Here is a 19544-nt window from a genome sequence, read left to right on the forward strand (position 1 = left end):
GACAAAATGAAAAGGAGCAACAGTTCTAACGCAAAAGTTATTCAAGTCTGGTATTGGTTCCAATGTATATAGGCTTCAGGGATACATAGTCAATGAGAATATCTTCCAAACAATTTAAACAGATGGTTGGTCGTGTTGCTGTATATTGGAATGAAGAAAATAATGATGGAGCACCGCTCTCAAAAAAGTCTTCGAAAGTAAAGTCCAAATAAAGTCCCAAGTCTACAGGGGTCCCGGGTATTTTTGACCCTGTTTCAGGGAGAAAATCCCCTTCTTCAGGAGCTGTTATACTCAGCAACAGTGAATTTCTATCTAAAACAAAACATAGAGTAACAAGTATTTTACCAGCAGTATTAACAGAAGTAAAGGTAACCCATATAACAGTATTATACTTACGTAGTGCCTAATTGCTTTCACTGAGTGTCTCTGCTTGTGGTGATTTCAACTGCGAGTGATTCTGGAGGTTCATTCAAAGGTTTTTAAAGAGTACTTGATAATTTAAAGGAAACAGCTAAAATTAAGTGATTCATTAAGTCCCTGAGGGGAAAAGGTTTTAAACTTAAAGATCCAGTACATTTCCCTTTGGGATAATAGTTTTTCCAAGTCCATGTAAGGTTTTTGAGAGATGCATTCCAGAGCACAAAATTTAAATGAGGTAGATGAATGCTTGTATTGGGTGAAGTGTGAATATAAAAGAGATTCTGTAGATAAATTTTTGATTCTGGATTTATGTTCAGAGATTCTGATTCTCAAGGGTCTGGTTGTTTTTCCGATATACCAGAGATCACAGTCACATGTCAAGAGGTAGATTACATTGCTGCTATTACAAGTGGAAAAATGTTTTAGTGTGGTACCCACTTTGTTCCTATAATTATATATCTCCTTGGTCTTCCAAGATTGAGGACAACACTTACAGTTACCACAAGGATAATGGCCTCTCAAGGTGCTCTTCGGTGTACTAATGGGAGTGATTAAATCTGTATGGATTAAATATTCTCTAATATTTTTAGTAGGCCTGTTTCCAAAAATAGGTAATTTATCACAACCTGAAATATCTTGAAGAAGATGCCAGTGCTTTTTTATAATTTGGATTATGTGTTTGGAGTAATGCGATATGTGTTTGGAGTAATGGAACTCTTCTGTTTTCAGAGTGTTGCTTCTTATTTACTGTTCTGATTTTTGTGTTTTTAAATACTGGTAGCCAGATTTTGTTCATTTTCATGGTTCCAAGGGCAGCTAATGACTCTGAACAAAGGATGCCCCAAGGCAGAAATGGCCAGATGAACCTTTCCAATGCTAATTAAAGTGATTAAATCAACATTCACACTGGGTTTCCAACTGACAAAGAGTTCTTCTCACACCCTGGACTTTCCACAGATATATATATATAAACCTTCCTTGCTGAGTTTCTCTATACCTCACAACCTCTGAGGATGCCTGCCATAGATGTGGGTGAAACGTCAGGAGAGAATACTTCTGGACCATGGCCATACAGCCCAGAAAACATACAACAACTCCATTATAACAATTATTATATTATATCATAATTGTTATTTGACTTTGGTCAAAACACAGGATGGTATATTTTGGCAAAGGATATGTTTGCATGAAGCCCAAAGGAGTGCACTGATGACAAATTGGTTAGGATAAGATAGGTATAATATTATATTATAATATTATAATTATAAGGTTGTTGTATGTCTTCCAGGCTGTATGGCCATGTTCCAGAAGTATTCTCTCCTGACGTTTCACCCATATCTATGGCAGCCAACCTCTGAGGATCCCGGCCATGAAAGCTTTCGACTATTAAAAGCTATTGACTGCTTGTTTTACTTGTAAGAGTCCTCTGCCACCAGATCTTCTAGGCAGATATAGCTGATCAACATCACTTGTTGTTGTTGTTGTTGTTGTTGTTGTTGTTGTTATTATTATTATTATTATTATTATTATTATTATTATTATTATTATTAGCAGTTTGCTGCTCAATAGTGGACCATTTTGAATGACTTGAACCCCCCCCCCCCGTAAAACATTAAGAGTCCCTCCAGGCACTATCTCAAGCAGATATTGACAGGTCTGAACCAGGGGGGGGGGCTGGGGGAGGCGGGTTCAGACCTGTCAATATCTGCTTGAGATAGTGCCTGGAGGGACTCTTAATGTTTTACGTCTCATAGACTTAGCATGGGGATTTGGTTAACCAGTTAAAATTCAGGAGTAAACCAGGTTTTTTTTTTTAAACCTGAAAAATTTCGGGGGGGGGGGGGGGTTGAACCCCTAAATCCCCCCTCCCCGCTACAGGCCTGATGACACCCCTTCCCCACTTTTCTCTCTCTCTCTCGCCCTCTCCCTCTCCCTCCCTCTCCCTCTTTCTCTCCTTTTAAATCCTGCCTTTTCCCACACTTTTCAGTAGGTCTGTCTGGACACACACTTTGAAACATCTTGTAAGGTTAGAGATGTAGCAAAAGGTTAAAGATAAGCTATGAAGATTGAAGCTGATGTTGTGCTATCCTTTTGATGTCTGCTTTTTAAAATTACAGAGTTAGTCTCAACTTCAGTTGTGTGACACTGACTCCCAGGTGAATAACAAAGATTGCTGCACTCGCTTCAAATAAGCATATCCTTTTGCCAGATGATCCAACAAAGAAATCCTCAGGTCTCTAAAGTATATTTCTTCTTTAGCAAACTTTGGCTAGTCTGATTTTTAGAGCTAATATTTATTTGTTTAACATGAATATATGTGATAATAGGGTAATAGGGTTCATAGATTTAAACAAATAAGATTAAAATACAATGAGAGAGCAAATAATGGAATTGGGTTCCTGTGAGTTTTCTGGGCTGTATGGCCAGAAGCATTCTCTCCTGATGTTTCTCTCACATCTATGGCAGGCATCCTCAGAGGTTGTGAGGTCTGTTGGAAACTAGGCAAGTGGGGTTTATATATCTGTGGAATGTCATAGGGTGGGAGAAAGAACTCTTGCCTTTTTTTTTTTAATTGGCCATCTTAATTAGCACTGAATTGACTTGCAGCTTCAAAGCCTGGTTGCTTCCTGCCTTGGTGGAATCCTTTGTTGGGAGGTGTTAGATGGCCCTGATTGTTTCCTGTCCGGAATTCCCCTGCTTTTTTAAGTGTTGCACTTTATTTACTGTCCTGATTTTAGAGTTTTTAAAATACTGGTAGCCATATTTTGTTCATTTCCATGGTTTCCTCCTTTCTGTTGAAATTGTCTACATGCTTGTGGATTTCAGTGGCTTCTCTGTGTAATCAAACATGGTGATTGTGAGAGTGGTCCAGCATTTCTGTGTTCTCAAATAAAATGCTGTGTCCAGGTTGGTTCATCAGGTGCTCTGCTATGGCTGACGTCTCTGGTTGAATTCAACTGCAGTGCCTTTCATGTTCCTTGATTCATTGTTGGGCAATGCTGTATTTGGTGGTCCCTATGTAGTTTCATGGTATACAGTAGACTCCTGCAGAGGTGAGAAGATCCCTCTTATCTTTTGCTGAACATAGGATTTGTGGGCATTTTTTTAGTGGGTCTGTTGGTAGTTTATAGGTTGTGTTTCTTCATTAGCTTCTCTATGCAGTCCCGTGGTTCCCTTGATGTATGGTAAGAACACTTTTCCTCTTGGATCTTTGTCTTTACCTTTGTGGCTTGTGCTTGGTCATGCAGCTCTTCTGATGTCTGTAATTGAATTGTTAGCCATGTCCTTTTTGAAACTGGAGATGCTACATATTCAATGTGGGATCCTTGACTCTTGTGCAAAACAAGTGCCCTGATTTTTGCAGACCCCATTTTTTGGGAGTTGGGAGGTTAAATACAAGTTACTTATTTTATTAATGAGGACACAGTGAAATTCCATTTCAAAAGAAACAGTGAGCAGGAAAGATGGTTCCTATATATTGAGGGCTTAACCACATTTTCTTGCTCCTTTTTGGTTACTTTCTCAGGATATTTGAAAAAATATAAGGAGGCAATTTTATTTCTAGCTTTTTAATATGTGTTTGTGTAATGGAAAAAAAAGAGCCAAATAAACCTAACACAAGAAGGCAATAATTATTTTATATTTTGCTAAGTGATTGATAATGATTTACCCTTTGGAATTTTGCAACAAGTTACATAGCAAAGTACGGTAACTTTTTTAAAGTAGCTCTCCAAGCTGTGAATTTATACTTCCCAAGAAGTGGCAAAATGTGTAACAGTGCAGTTTCTTGTATCAAGTAGCTTGTAATACAGTTACTTGTAACAACTTATTGGTAAAGTTGTATCATAGTTATACACTTGTAGAAGTTACTCATAACAAATTATTTATACAGTTATTTTTGACAGGTTGTGTGTGTATATACAGTAAAGTCTCTCTTATCCAACATAAACGGGCTAGCAGAACGCTGGATAAGCGAAAATGTTGGATAATAAGGAGGGATTAAGGAAAGGCCTATTAAACATCAAATTATGTTATGATTTTACAAATTAAGCACCAAATCATCATGTTTTACAAGTCTCCACTTATTTGGAAACGTGGCTGCACTTGTGTCGTTGGGCATGTTGGCCCACTGCGTGTTGCTGCCTGGAGAAACAACTGTGGAGCCGAGTGGGAGGCAGACTGAGTTGGATAATACAGAACATTGGATGAGTTAAGGTTGGATAAGCGAGATTCTACTGTATATGTATTTATCTATATACACACACACAACAAAAGAGATGTAAAGATGTGCTTAGCACTGACTGATCTATATATATATATAGATCGATAGATCAATAGGATAGATAGACAATGAAATAACAATAGCATTCAATTTCAAAAGTAATACAATAAGTGGAAACAAAATGATCGGTGGTGGGAGGAAACTAATGTTCCAAGATATGCTGGAAACAGGAAAGAGGATCCCTGATGAAAAAGTCTGTACTCTAGACCTTCAAACAAACATTTTGTTAGTGCAAACATATATAATGTCAATGGGTTCAAATAGACACAGACACTTTCTGAAACTTGTTTTCTGTGCAATTGAAAAAGCAGGCGATCATGATGGCTTTGGTTCTTGACAGTCTCTCCTTCCTGGATCAAACGGCACCAATAAATCAATAATAACCCCTCATAGTTTGCTAGTTGCATCCATGTAATACAGTTCAGCTGTCAGGACTGAGAAGGAGAGACAGAGAGAAACAGAATCTATTTGAAAAACCATACACTGCTTTTTTTTAAACAATCAGCTTGGAAGTTCAATTGAAACAGTGGCTTCATGTGATGATGCAGCACTATAAATTCTACATTGGAATTATTTACATTCTTAATAACGGTGCTCCATACAGTCATGCTGGCCACATGACCTTGGAGGTGTCTATGGAGAATGCCTGCTCTTTGGCTTAGAAATGGAGATGAGCACCAACCCCCAGAGTCCGACGCGACTGGACTTAACGTCAGGGGAAACCTTTACCTTTTATTATAATACTAGCTGTGCCCGGCCACGCGTTGCTGTGGCGAAGAATGGTGGTCTGGGAAATAAAGTATTGAGGAATTGGTGGTAGTTAAGGTAAAGGGTAAACGTTTTCCCCTGACGTTAAGTCCAGTCATGTCTGATTCTGGGGGTTGGTGCTCATCTCCATTTCTAAGCCGAAGAGCCGTCATTGTCTGTAGACTCCTCCAAGGTCATGTGGGATGACTGCATGGAGCAGCGTTACCTTCCCACCGGAGCAGTACCTATTGATGCACTCACATTTACATGTTTTTGAACTTCTGGGTTGGCAGAAGCTGGGGCTAACAGTGGGGGCTCTGTCAGTTCCCCCAATTCAAACCTTCGGTCCAGAAGTTCAGCAGCTCAGCGCTTTAACATGCTGTGCCATCAGCATTATTCTATCACAGTAATTATTTCATATTAAAGTAGAATCTCACTTATCCAACATTTGATTATACAATGTTCTGGATTATCCAACACAGTCTGCCTTTTCATAATCAATGTTTTTGTAGTCAGTGTTTCAAATTCATTGTGATATTTTACTGGTAAATTTGTAAATACAGTACAGTAGAGTCTCACTTATCCAACATAAGTGGGCTGGCAAAATGTTGGATAACCGAATATGTTGGATAATAAGGAGGCATTAAGGAAAAGCCTATTAAATATCAAATTAGGTTATGATTTTACAAATGAAACACCAAAACATCATGTTAGACAACAAATTTGGCAGAAAAAGTAGTTCAATACGCAGTAATGCTATGTAGTAATTACTGTATTTATGAATTTAGCAATATATCATGATATATTGAAAACATTGACTACAAAAATGCGTTGGATAATCCAGAATGTTGGATAAGCGAGTGTTGGATAAGTGAGACTCTACTGTAATTACTACATAGCATTACTGCGCATGGAACTACCTTTTCTGTCAAATTTGTTGTATAATATGATGTTTTGATGCTTAATTTGTATAACGATTACCTAATTTGATGTTTAATCAGCTTTTCCTGAATCCCTTCTTATTATCCAATATATTTACTTATCCTGCCGGCCTGTTTATGTTGGATAAGTGAGAGTCTACTGTATATTGATCATCTTATATTATCTGCTTAGAACTGGATTATATGAGGCTCCTTCTTCACAGTTGTATAAAATGCACACTGAAGTGGATTATATGGAAGTGTGGAGTCAAGATAATCCAGTGCAAAGCAGATAATATAAGATTATAAATGGGTTATATAGCTGTGTAGAAGGGCCTTGAGTCTACACTGCCATATAATCCAGTGCAAATTAGATAATCTGTGGAAGAAGCCTAAGTGAGGCCTAAATTTGCCTGTCCCCTAACTGAAACCTGGCTGTCCCTTGGCTGGTTGCTAGGCAACGAAGTGGGCAGAGATTAGCCCTCTAAACTGGCAGAAATTGGATAAAAACAATTATTGCTCTCCCTCTAATTAGGACTTTATTTTTCTTTTCTTTTTGTTGTATCAACCTAGAGGCGTGGATGATGGGTTGTGTTGTCAAATTTCGAGGTTGGGGGGCCTGTAGTTTTGTTGTTTTGTCCACTGCCCTGATGCCATCACTCTTTTATATATATAGATGCCTTTATGTAAAATAAGTTCCTGATCCACTTTTGGCTGCTGGTGGCAGGTTAATCAGCTTCTTCCCTGCTTCTAAAAAACTTCTTTTCCAGCTAGACTTTTCCATCTACACCAGTGGTTCCCAATCTTTCTTGGCCAGGGCTCACTTGACTAGGGCTCACTTTGACCAGGGACCGCTTGACTATTTTGAGGGGAAGTGGGGAATATCTGAGGGAAAGTCATAAGGAGGAGGGAGCAAGCTTGTTTTCTGTTGCCCTGGAGACTAGGATGCAGAACAATGGCTTTAAACTACAGGAAAGTTTAAAGATTCCACCCGAACATTAGGAAGAACTTCCTAACTGTGAGAGCTGTTTAGCAGTGGAACTCTCTGCTGCCCCGGAGTGTGGTGGAGGCTCCTTCTTTGGAGGCTTTTAAGCAGAGGCTGGATGGCCATCTCTTGGGAGTGCTTTGAATGCGATTTCCTGCTTCTTGGCAGGGGGCTGGACTGCATGGCCCATGAAGTCTCTTCCAACTCTGTGATTCTGTGATTCCATAGGGATCACTTTGATGAGGGACCACTTTGACCAGGGACCACTTAACCAGGGACCACTCTCCAACATTAGTACCAAAAAGGTTACAAATCAGTTTTTGGTCAACTGAATACATTGAATTTGGTTATTAATAACCTAAGCTGATGCAGTCTATCCAATTCAGTTTTCTGAATAAGCTCCCCAAATAACCCCAGGAACAGGCTTAAAAAATGAAGACACCAAGACAAAAACATTCAGCTCAGTGGAAAGGAGAGGAAACAAAATAAGTAAAATAAATAAAGAGGAAGGAGTTTTGCAGACTGGATTTTCATTCTCATGGCCCACTGCTGGGCCCACAGGTTGGGAATCACTGATCTACACTGATGATTTAATGCAGTTCAAAGCTAGCTTCAAACTGTGGTGGCCAGACAACAAAAACTTGGGAAAGAAAGGTCTGTGGTTTGTGGTTTGTGTCATCACCATCCGGGCCTCAAACTGGTTCTAGGATATTATATATAATTATTATTTGCACAAGGAGACCACATTCTTCAATACTGGGTTGAAACTATATTAAATGGTCAGTGCAGATGTGCCCTCAGTAGTCTTACAGAATACAGACCAATTACATATACAAAACTCCAGGTTCTGAATCCACATGTAATCCTGAATAATGTACAAAAGATCAACATTACAATTAAACCATTGATAACATTTGAAAAATCTGCAGCTCCTTATAAAAAGGGGAATGATGGAATGGCAACAACTTCTTTTCTCTGGAAGATGAATGGTGATGCATCCTCTCTCTTGTGTGTTGGCACATTTTGAAAACTTTTTGAAATATATAATGTTCCTCTTACATTTGTGGATTGGATAATTCATAGGTTTTATTGAAATGTTCTCTCTATGCATAACTAAGTCTTGCAGTACAACTATAGACTTGCGATGGAGGACTAGAAATTCCTAGAGATGTGTTTTCCTAAGTTAAAAAAACATTAGCAGCTTCTTAATTTGCATTTATTCCTCTTTCATTCTGTGTCCCTATCTTTAGCAAATGTGGAGGGATGTGGAGGGATGACTCTGTGTGTGTGTGTGTGTGTGTACACACACACACACACACACACAGTCATCCCTCCACATTTGCTATATATATATTGTACTACTTAGCATACTCTAACATAAACCAATGACTGAAACAGCTAATTTTTTGGGTGGGGATGTTTCCAGTGTCTTGATACTGCAGGAAGATAAACTGTGTGTTTTTAATAAACATATCTTGGGAAAAGGAAAAAATCTAGTTGCCACTTTTATTGAGCTGCAAAGAACAATGTCCTGAGTCAGGAGAGAATACGATATACTGTACTTTTTTCTATGTTGCATAACTCACCTGGCTGCTGTAGGGAGTGTTGTGTTATAATCCACAGTGAATGCTTCTGCATTCCCTCTCCCATCAATGATCAGGACATCTGCCCAAGGAGCACAGCAGGTCGACCTACAGAAGTGGAGGAAGCATAAGAGAGGGATAAGCTGGACAACTGGAGAAAGAACTCTCTCCCCAGGGAGATCAGGCAGGCCCCTACCCTCCTTATTTTTTGGAAGAGCCTGAAAACTTGGCTCTTCCAACATGCTTTTGGCAACTGATTTCCTTAGTTTGAGATTGCCCTGTTTGTCCATTCTATTTTTATAGCATTTTTTTCTCCTTGCCGTATATAGTCTTTAGGTGTATGCCTCTTCCAGCACCTTAATGGGATAATAGTCCTTGGTACCTCCTCTTTCCTAATTTGTACTGTATAAAACTATTTGCACTTTTCTGGCCCCACTACCCTTTTTAGGAGCCAACCCAGGTTTTTATCAAAGTGTGCTTATTGTTTATTGGTATATGTAATTTTATTTGTTTATGATTTGTTTTTATTGCTTTTATATTGCTTGTTGCCTGGGCTTGGCCCCATGTAAGCCGCCCCGAGTCCACTCGGGGAGATGGGGCGGGGTATAAAAATAAAATTATTATTATTATTATTAAGATATCTACTGGGAAAAAATTATAATAGAGGAATCCATAGAAAGGGGGTGCTTTGAATGCAATTTTCCTGCTTCTTGGAAGGGGGTTGGACTGGATGGCCTTTGAGGTCTCTTTCAGTCATATGATTCTGTGATTCTACATATGTTGTTCAGTCTCTTGAAAGAGCTGAATTTGTTTTACATGGGAACTGTATATCGTAATTAGCCAAAATGTGCAGTCAGCCCTCCATATTTATGGGCTTGACTTTTGTTGATTTGATGTTTCATGGATTTGATTTAAAGGTTAATTCTGGGAATCTTTTGGCCCTCCAATGCACCTTTTCTGCTTTTAAGTTGATCATAGGATCACACTAGATTTTCAGATAAAGCATGTTTCCAACAGAAATTGACCAAAGAGTCATGCTTGAGGACCTAAAGATTCATAGACAAATATTCTCTTAAAGGTAAAGGTAAAGGTTTTCCCCTGACATTAAGTCTAGTCATGTCCGAGTCTGAGGGTTGGTGCACATCTCCATTTCTAAGCCGAAGAGCCGGTGTTGTCCGTAGACACCTCCAAGGTCATGTGGCCGGCATGACTGCATGGAGCACCACCGAGGCTCCTAAATGTTCTCTTAGGTAAATAAAAATTATAAAACATTTTGGCAGATTTTCAGTTTTGTTGGAATCTTATGCTGTTAACCTCAGCAAATATGGAGAGTTGACTGTAATGTGATAGTGATATTTTAATGAATCCTTCTAGAGCATAAATCAGTTTTTTTAAAAAAGATATGACTATTTACTGTATGTAAAATGGTGACTGTGATGCATATAGTTATATAAATATATGCATCTACAATAGATTTGGGCAGTCTGGGTGTAGTAAGGAGTCCATCCAGCCCTTGTTCACTAAATGAATTATTTCAAAATTTCGAGGCATGTCTCCATGTTACAGTAAGCCTAAAGCCAAAGGCACAAAAGGCATGGCAGACAATCAAATAAATTATAGCTTATGCTCTTCATTTCCATTTTCCACCCTACTTACCTTTTTCTTCAAATTATGATACACGGTGGATAACTGATGAAGAAGCCAGGATAAATCATGTTTGTAGGAATAGATGTTACAAGAAACTATGGCTTAAACAACTCTGAATATAAAAATAAGCAACAAGCCATGGGCTTCAATTGTGCATTGTAGCCTTAATAACTATGGCTTATTAGCAGAGGCCTGCTTATATATCACAATAAACAAGAATATATCAACAAACTACATCATGGCTTGTTGTAGTATGTGGCTGGATCTACACTTCCATCTAATGCAGTTTCAGAATGCAGATTAACTGTGTTGAACAGATTATATGAGTCTACACTGCCATATAATCCAGTTCAATGCAGTTAATCTGCATTCTGAAACTGCATTAGATGGCAGCATAGATCCAGCCTGTGAATGCAGTTATTATTCCAGCTATTGATACCATACTGTCAATTTGTGATATTGATTCTCAAGAGCATAGAGATACGAACTTATAGTCACAGATGACATCCTTGTCACCGTCAGTCCCTGCTGGATGGCAAGACACACCAGTGGGATTTGGGTTGACTTTAACATTGACATCACTGTGATCATCCTTAACAGAAAAGGTCATGCGCCAAATATGCCGAAAGCACTCCGGTTGGTTTTGACTGTCCTCTGCGCATGGCATCTTGAGCTGCATTAGGTTGTAGCCTGGTGGAGTTATGTCAGTTTCCTGCAGGATGCAACAAATAGGTCAGTAGAACCAAACACATAGGATGAGTGTCAGTCACGTAGTTGGAAAAATCTCTTAAGAAAAGTGCTAAATCATTTTTTATAAGACATCTTTATTTATTCTTGTCAACAGCTATTTCCATTTATGGTTACTTCATGAATGAGAGATTTCCAAGTCACCACATCATCAACAGCCCTGCTCTTGTCCTTCAGACTCAGGGCTGTGGCTTCTTCATTGAGTCTACTGAGTCCATCTGGGAAGTGGTCTTCCTCTTCTTTCACTGCCTTCTACCTTACCAAATATTACTGTTTTTATTAGAATATTAGAATCACAGAGTTGTAAGAGACCACCTGGGCCATCTAGTCCAACTCCCTGCCATGCTAGAGCAGCACAATCAAAGCACCTCTGACAGATGGCCATCTAGCCTCTGTTTAAAACCCGCCAAAGAATGAGCTTCCACCACACTCCAAGGCACAGAGTTCCACTTCCTAATGTTCTTTCTAATCTTCAGGTGGAACTGCCTGTCCTGTCATTTAAACTCAATGTTCCGGGTCCTAGTTTCCAGGGAAAGCATGTTTCCTCTTCCTTATGACAGCCTTTCAGATATTTAAGCATGGCTCTCTTGTCTCCTGTCACTCTTCTTTCCTCCTAGCTAAACATGCACAGCTCCTTAAGCTGCTCCTCGGAGGGATTCATGGTCTCCAGACTTTTAATCATTTTAATCGCCCTTCTCTGGACATATTCCAGCTTGCTAAAATCCATCTTGAATTGTGGTGCCCAGAACCGGGCACAATATTCCAGGTGAGGTCTGACCAAGATAGAATTAGTGAGTCATGCCTTTTCATGATATGTCCAAAATACAACATTCTTGGTTTAATGATCTTAGCTTCCAAGGAATAATAATAAATAATTATTATTTATAACCCACCCCATCTCCCTGAGGAAGCCTCTTTTGTTTGTCTTTTGGCAGCTCATGGTATTTACACAGTTCCTCCAGAAGCACATTTCAAATGTGTTGATTCTCTATCAGCTGTCTTCACTGCCCAGCTTTCACAACCATGCATAAAACTTAGAGATACAATTCCATGGACAATCCTGATTTTGGTATTCAGTGAAATATCTTCACACTTCAAGATCTGATCTAGTTCCCTAACACAATTACTAGATGAACTAAAAGCTCCCAAAAATGGTTTGTCTGCTGTTTGTTTCTCTTTCACAATACTCCTTGTGGAGCAAGACAAGATAAAATAATAATAATAATAATAATAATAATAATAATAATAATAATAATAATAATAATAATTTGATAATAATTGGACTGGATGGCCCATGTGGCCTCTTCCAATTCTATGATGGATGATTTATTTATTTATTTATTTATCTTGTCAGAGGCGAACTGAGGATACAATTGTAATGTATTTGAAAAGGCAAAGTTAAAAACTTGGCATCATACTAAATGTCCTTTGACCAGTAGCTGGTCACTTGGAGTGCCTCTGGTGCTGCTATAAGAAGGTCCTCCATTGTGCACGTGGCATGCATGCCGCATGGATGATGATAGATGAGGATGATTGCTTAGCCTAGTGATCTCACATTTCAGAAGTACTAAATTTCCAGCATAGTCTTGTAGTGTGAACATTCGACTGTGACTCTGGAAATCAGGAGTTAAAACTCAGCTTGGCCATGGAAACACACTGGGTGACCTTGGCTAAGTCACACTCTCTTAGTCTCAGAAGTATACAATGGCAGGCCTCTTTTGAATAAATCTTGTAAAGAAAACTCTTTGAAAGGTTAATTTTAGAGTTAGCAGAGGCCAGACTCGACTTGAAGTCACACAACAACAACAAAACAAACAAACAATTTTCAGCAGCTGTGAATGATAGTCAAGAAAAAGTCAGACTCACTAGGGCTGTCTCAGTGATCACAGCGATGGGCAACTTCAGGTAGTTCTGGGCTGTAGAGCTCTCAGCTGTGAAAGTTGCAATGCTGGAAGAAGATTCAAAATTTATTCGGAATAGTGTGTGTTTTCAAATGTGTGTTTTTCCCCTATAACCTTAACCCTAGCAAATATGGAAGGCTAGCTACATTTATCATTTATAAAGGTATTGCAGTTGGAATCAGAGTTGGACTATGGAAAAAGAGAAATTGGAGTCAAAGACTTGGTGTACTGACTATCTCCAATAAGCTACCACCACCACCATCCCAGTTGGTGATAAATGGTCCATAAAGCAGCTTTACCATAATGCCTTATAGAGCAGCTCAAGCATAATGCCTTATCACCACTGATACATTTTTATTCAATTCACCAAATCTCATTCCATGCCCAAAAGGGTCCATAAGACCTGGTACCACCACTGCCACCTTGCCTCTTTTCTAGGGCATTTTGCACCTATCAGAATAATTCCTGGTGTTGAGACTTTTGCTCCCTCTCAATAAGCTTTCACAACACATTCTACCCTCTAACCAAATTCCCATTCCTGTCCCAGAGCACTCAGCAGTATTGATCTCCAACAGGGGCCTTTCTTACCTGGAGACAAACTTGTCCTGTCTCACAGGTGCTTCGAAGGTTGCAGTGAGGGTAATATTCTGCCCTGTCCTTAGGAAACTGCTTTTTGGTGAGAAGCTTCTCAGGAAACTACGGTCATCCCAGACCTTGAAAGAGAATGAGGCTGGTGTCCCATCATTCACCACCACAACAGAGAGCCTCAAGGTCTCACCAGGTGACATTGTGCCTGCAGGGAACAGAGCAATGTGTCCGCAAGATAGTGTCAAGGTCGAGGTGGTCAGATTTGGTGGGTCTGAGGACCAGTGTTTCACCCCAGCCACCATGTCAGGTTGCACCTAGGATTGCATAGGATTTATTCATGGCCCCTTCATAGATCTGGAAGACCTAAAGATGGTAATGCACATGCTAGTCACCTCAAGATTAAACTTCATTAGTCCATTGGGCTACCTCTGTACCAAGTTCAGAAACTCGAAGTAGTGTTAGCGTCTGGAGACCAGGATTCAAATCTCAGCTATGGAAACACATTGGGTGACCTTGGGTAAGTCATACTCTTAGTCTCATAAGTACAAGCCAGATTAGTCAAAGGAACATCTAGAAGCGAGCATATTTCATCGTTACTGAAATCATTCCTCTAGTTCTGTATTAGTTTCCAGTACAAAGTACAAAGTGTTGGTAATTATCTTTGAAGCCCTACATGGTTTGAGTCCAGGTTACCTATAGGATTGCTTCCTTCCATATATTCCAGCCCATATGCTCAGATCATCTGAGGGACATGTACTTTAACCATCCAGAACTTGTTGGCAACTGTCACCCAGAGGACCTTTTTCATTAATTGCCCTTCCAAAAGAGATCTGACAACTAAATGAGCTGTCAAAATTTAAGACACAACTAACAACTTATCCCTTTTAGCAAGCCTCTCCAGTCAATTTAAATAATGAATATTAACTTTACATTTCATTACTATTGGCATTTTAATTTTTGTCCTTTGTGTTAAAATATATGTATTTGAATGGTAAAAGGTAAAGGTTTCCCCTGACGTTAAGTCCAGTCTTGTCCGACTCTGGGGGTTGGTGCTCATCTCCATTTCTAAGCCGAAGAGCTGGCATTGTCCGTAGACACCTCCAAGGTCATGTGGCCAGCATGAATGCATGGAGCGCCGTTACCTTCCCGCCGGAGTGGTACCTATTGATCTACTCACATTTGCATGTTTTCAAACTGTTAGGTTGGCACAAGCTGGGGCTAACAGCGGGTGCTCATTCTGCTTCCCGAATTCGAACCTGTGACTTTTTGATCCGGAAGTTCAGCAGCTCAGCGCTTTAACACACTGCACCACCGGGGCCTCCATTTTAATGGTATTATGTTTTATTTGTGTGATTAACTGTGTTGTATCTTGCCTTGATCTGTGAGGAGAGTTGAGTAACATATAAAATTCATAATAATGATAGTGACAATAATCAATATGGTACCAAAGTGTTGTACATCATGATTATTGTTAAGTGCTATCAAGTTGACTTCAGCTTATGGAGATTTCATGAATGAATGATATCTAAGCCATGCTATCTCAACAGCTCTGTTCAGGTCTTGCAATGGTTTTCTTGACTGCATTTATCCATCTTTTCCTCTTTTTTCACTGCCAACCACCATGCCAAGCTTGGTTGTCTTTTCTAGTGAGTCCTGGCTTCTTGTGATGATGGCCCACATACAACAATCTCAGTTTAGTTTGGGACAGTTCAGGCTTGATTTACTTTAGGACTCATTTATTTGTATTTTTAGCAGCACACTGGATCAAAGTGCTTTCATTATTTTGTATTTAAAAGATTATTTGGGGACAGCATACTTCAGTCAACACAGTAGCAGTTGTTATCCTAAATACATATTACTGTAGGGAACATGAGGTTTTATTGTTTATTCCAGCAATTTAATACCTCATTAAACAGTTTATAAAGCCAGTGATCATGTAAAACATTGCTCATATTCCCAATATGAGCAATTTAGCACTAAAACTAAACACTAACCCTCCCACTCCCCACGTAAACTCTCTAACTATAAATGTTATCATAGAATAATATTTTAAATACATAACAACTAAAATGGGACTTTTCAACTTCTTACTTAAAGCCATATGGTGAAAATAGAGTTATCATCCTGCTTATTCTTTATCTGAAAACCATCTCTATTTCGATCTTGCAATCTAATTATTATGTATACTGGTACTCAATTTTCCAAACCTCCAAGCACTTCTACATTTTCTATTGTTTTTATGAATAGGACAAATGGTTCCATTATTTTAGAAAAGTGTTTTCAGACTTTTCTTTCATCAGACATTTCTGCCAATTCCAGAATTCGTATAATCCAATTTTCATATGGTGTAATAATAACTTAGAACTCCAATTGTTTGTTCAGTGGAAGTCCCATTAAGAATAAAGTTAGATCACATTGTGCTTTTGTTTTTAAAATCTCTTATATTGAACTCTGTATGTGTCTCCAATGTGCTTTATCACATGTCCACCACAAATGATAGAAAGGAACTTGATGTGTTTCACATTTTCATCATAGATTTTTAGTCTCTTTGACAAGTCCCATTGGTACGTCATTTTGTCCAAATTCTCTTGAAAGTCAAAATCAATGGATAGGAGACACCTGTTGAGTACGGCTATTGCAGTGGAACTAGAAAAACGGTCATATTGGCATATTCCACCACATCAGGGATACTCATTCACCTTTTTGGCCTGGTAAGGGCAAGACCTCCACAGACTCTGTGCGGATGGGGCTGCTGCTGACTCGGGAAAAAGGAAGATTATTTGGAGACAGGCCTTCCACCTTCAAGAGAGACATCTGAAAAGGAAAGGAGAAGCATTGGCAATGTTGCCCTTCTTTAAGACTGAGATTACTTTTGTCAGTTTTCAGAGACTCTCTCAAATGCTTTAACACCAAGCAGGAGAAACTGTGATTATTACTGCACATTCCAGAGTTAATTTTATGGCTCACATTAGCTCTATCTACCAATCTATCTATCATAAAGTAAAAATATGAATGTATGTAAGTATGTATTAGGGCTGTGCAAAACTATCATTAGTCCCCTTAAATTGTTAGTAATTCATTAGATCCATGCAAATGAACTGCTATTAAGAAACATGCAGGAAAGAGAGACAAAAAAAAGAATTAAAAAAACTCACCAATATTTTTGTTAAGATTCTGTAACATTTGGAAGCCTCCCAAACTCAGTTTAATTTTCAGTATAAGCATTAAGCAACTTTGGCAAAGCTAAAGAGGCCAGTGCTAGTGTTTCAATTAAGACCCAAGCTGCATGCCAGTCATCATAAGGAAGGGTAGCTGGGGCAAGATGAGCTGAGCTGGGCAGGACACTGAGAACACAGCATTCTGGGAAATGTAGTTTGGGAAGGTGAGGCCCCTCGTGGCAGAGAATTCAAAAGGCACTGCCCTAAACTACATTTTCCAGAATGCAGTGCTCAGCATGCATTTGAATGCGATTTTCCTGCTTCTTGGCAGATGGTTGGACTGGATGGCCCACGAGGTCTCTTCAATGAGTCTATGATTCTATCAAAAAGCCGCAATGAGGGCTGCAGCAGCCAGCCATTTAGAGTCAGTCTAATAATAATAAATAAAATTATTGAATCTGCAAAGAGGACTAAAGTAAGTAAGTAACAGTATAAATCTGAGCTAAGCTGAAGTTATGTGGTTAATTGTGTATCATATAGACACACTGTTAGACAGACATTCAGGGCGAATGTTGTGGCTTTTAGGGGGATTTTGTCTAAACTTTTAAAAGCTGACGAAGAAACACAACCTACAAAGTATCTACCGACCCACTAAGAAAATCCGTCAACGCTACATTCAGCAAAGGGTAAGAGGGATCCTCTCACCTCTGCGGGAGTCTACCGTATACCATGTAGCTGTGGACAAGCCTACATAGGGACCACAAAATGCAGTATTGCCAAACATGAATAAAGGAATATGAAAGGCACTGGAGACTAAGCCAACCTGAGAAGTCAGAAATAGCGGAGCATTTGATGAACCAACCTGGACACAGTATATTATTTCAGAACCCAGAAATGCTGGACCACTCTAACAACCACCATGCCAGACTACACAGAGAAGCCACTGAAATCCACAAACATGTGGACAATTTCAACTGAAAGGAGGAAGCCATTAAAAATAACAAAATCTGGCTACCAGTATTGAAAAAACTCTAAAATCAGAACAGCTAATAAAGAACAAACCCCTGAAAACAGGAATTCCAGACATTAATCAATCAGGGGCGCCTAATACCTCTGAACAAAGGATTCCCCCAGGCAGGAATGAAGCTTGCAAGACCATTAATTTTAATCAAGGTGATTAATTACAACATTCACACTGGCCTCCAACAGACAAGAGTTCTTTCTCCCATCCTGGACCTTCCACAGATATATAAACCTCCCTTGCTTAGTTTTCTCATATACCTCACAACCTCTGAGGATGTCTGCCATAGATATGGGCAAAACATCAGGAGAGAATGCTTCTGGAAAATGCACAACAATCCCAAAATCCCCCCCAAATCAGTAGATGTATGAATCTTTCTGAAACTTGTGGGAATTGATGCCTTCACTATCTTGTGCACTATATATAAAATTCAAGTATATAGCTCTTGTACGTTTTTTTAAAAAAAAATTGTTTGTAAAAAATTCAAAAAATCCTCAAAAATTAGCAGATGAGTGTAACATATTGAAACTTGGTGCGGTAACACTGGAAAATGTTTGGTACAATTATAGCAAGTTTCATCACAATAACTCTAAAAATGAGGGTTACATGAACCCCGGAAGTTTCTCCACTTGCTTAATGAAAAAGTTATGAAAAATTTGTTACTTCATTATACAGTAGTTATGGAATTTTTTAGGTCCATAATTTCAGAAACACACTCAAAAACAATTTGCCCTCTCCCCAGTTTTGTAATGAGCATTGAAATATTTTTTCATTGATCACACAGCCTTAGTATGTATTTATCTAACAGCCTTATCACACAAGGCGTCCTAGGACGCTTCTGCCCCAGTTTGCCAATGGAGTCCAACGCCGCCCATCAAATGATGTAGGGCGACTTCCAGTGGGGTTCTGTGGGCCAACTGGGTGAGCAGCATGATGGGATGGAAAAGGTACATACCGATGAATCAAAGGGAAGGGTGGCAATGGCTAAGACATTGCCCAGGGCATCTGAGGTTTGGTTTAAGGGGACCGACCGAGCAGTTCCTCGTTCAGAGATAGAGACCAGGTGCTTGACCTTAACTCCTTTGGCATCCCCCAACATCTTCAAGGAGATAGCATAGCTCGATCCTAGAAAAGATTATAGTATTTAGAACAAAAGCCATGACAAAGGGGGGATTCCATGAGCTGTAGGTTAAGAGATGATTTTTCCTTTTTAAGTTTTTATTCAGGAATACAGAGATACAGGAATACATAAAAAACCCAAAAACATTACTAGGAACAATTTTTTTCATGATATATAGAACTAAACTACTACAACAACTGACATAACTATATCTAACCCAATCATCTTCATAAACACCAACTCATACTAAGCACATTCTAAACATACAACTACTTAAAACAATCTACAAGCCTTACACTCATTGCCTATTGATTTTTTTACTTCTTATTTTCCATTCCCTTTATATCGCTATGCATTCACCCTTCTACATAAGACAACAGTCTTCTAAATCATAAAACCAATATTTGAAAATTTCCCCGGGTCTT

The 19544-nt window shown here is 39.1% G+C and overlaps 1 protein-coding gene across 2 annotated transcripts in view; it reads right to left on the reverse strand.

Annotated features, from left to right (window-relative positions):
• LOC103278069 (von Willebrand factor A domain-containing protein 7) overlaps positions 1-19544 on the reverse strand; it is a 39833-nt gene that overhangs the window by 173 nt on the left and 20116 nt on the right. Inside the window, exons 12-18 of one of the 2 annotated variants that reach the window (XM_062973584.1) lie at positions 18955-19124; positions 16520-16634; positions 13821-14025; positions 13198-13279; positions 11073-11296; positions 8941-9045; positions 1-312 (exon numbers count right to left, since the gene is read on the reverse strand). The exon at positions 1-312 is cut by the window's left edge and continues 173 nt beyond it. In XM_062973584.1, the coding sequence (XP_062829654.1) occupies positions 309-312; positions 8941-9045; positions 11073-11296; positions 13198-13279; positions 13821-14025; positions 16520-16634; positions 18955-19124 (905 nt within the window). In that variant the 3' untranslated portion in view covers positions 1-308. Of the gene's footprint in view, positions 313-3973; positions 5137-8940; positions 9046-11072; positions 11297-13197; positions 13280-13820; positions 14026-16519; positions 16635-18954; positions 19125-19544 lie in introns of those variants that run through there. The other variant, XM_062973583.1, reaches the window with a different exon arrangement.

Source organism: Anolis carolinensis, chromosome 2 (assembly GCF_035594765.1).
Source record: "Anolis carolinensis isolate JA03-04 chromosome 2, rAnoCar3.1.pri, whole genome shotgun sequence".
Taxonomy (NCBI): Eukaryota; Metazoa; Chordata; class Lepidosauria; order Squamata; family Dactyloidae; genus Anolis; species Anolis carolinensis.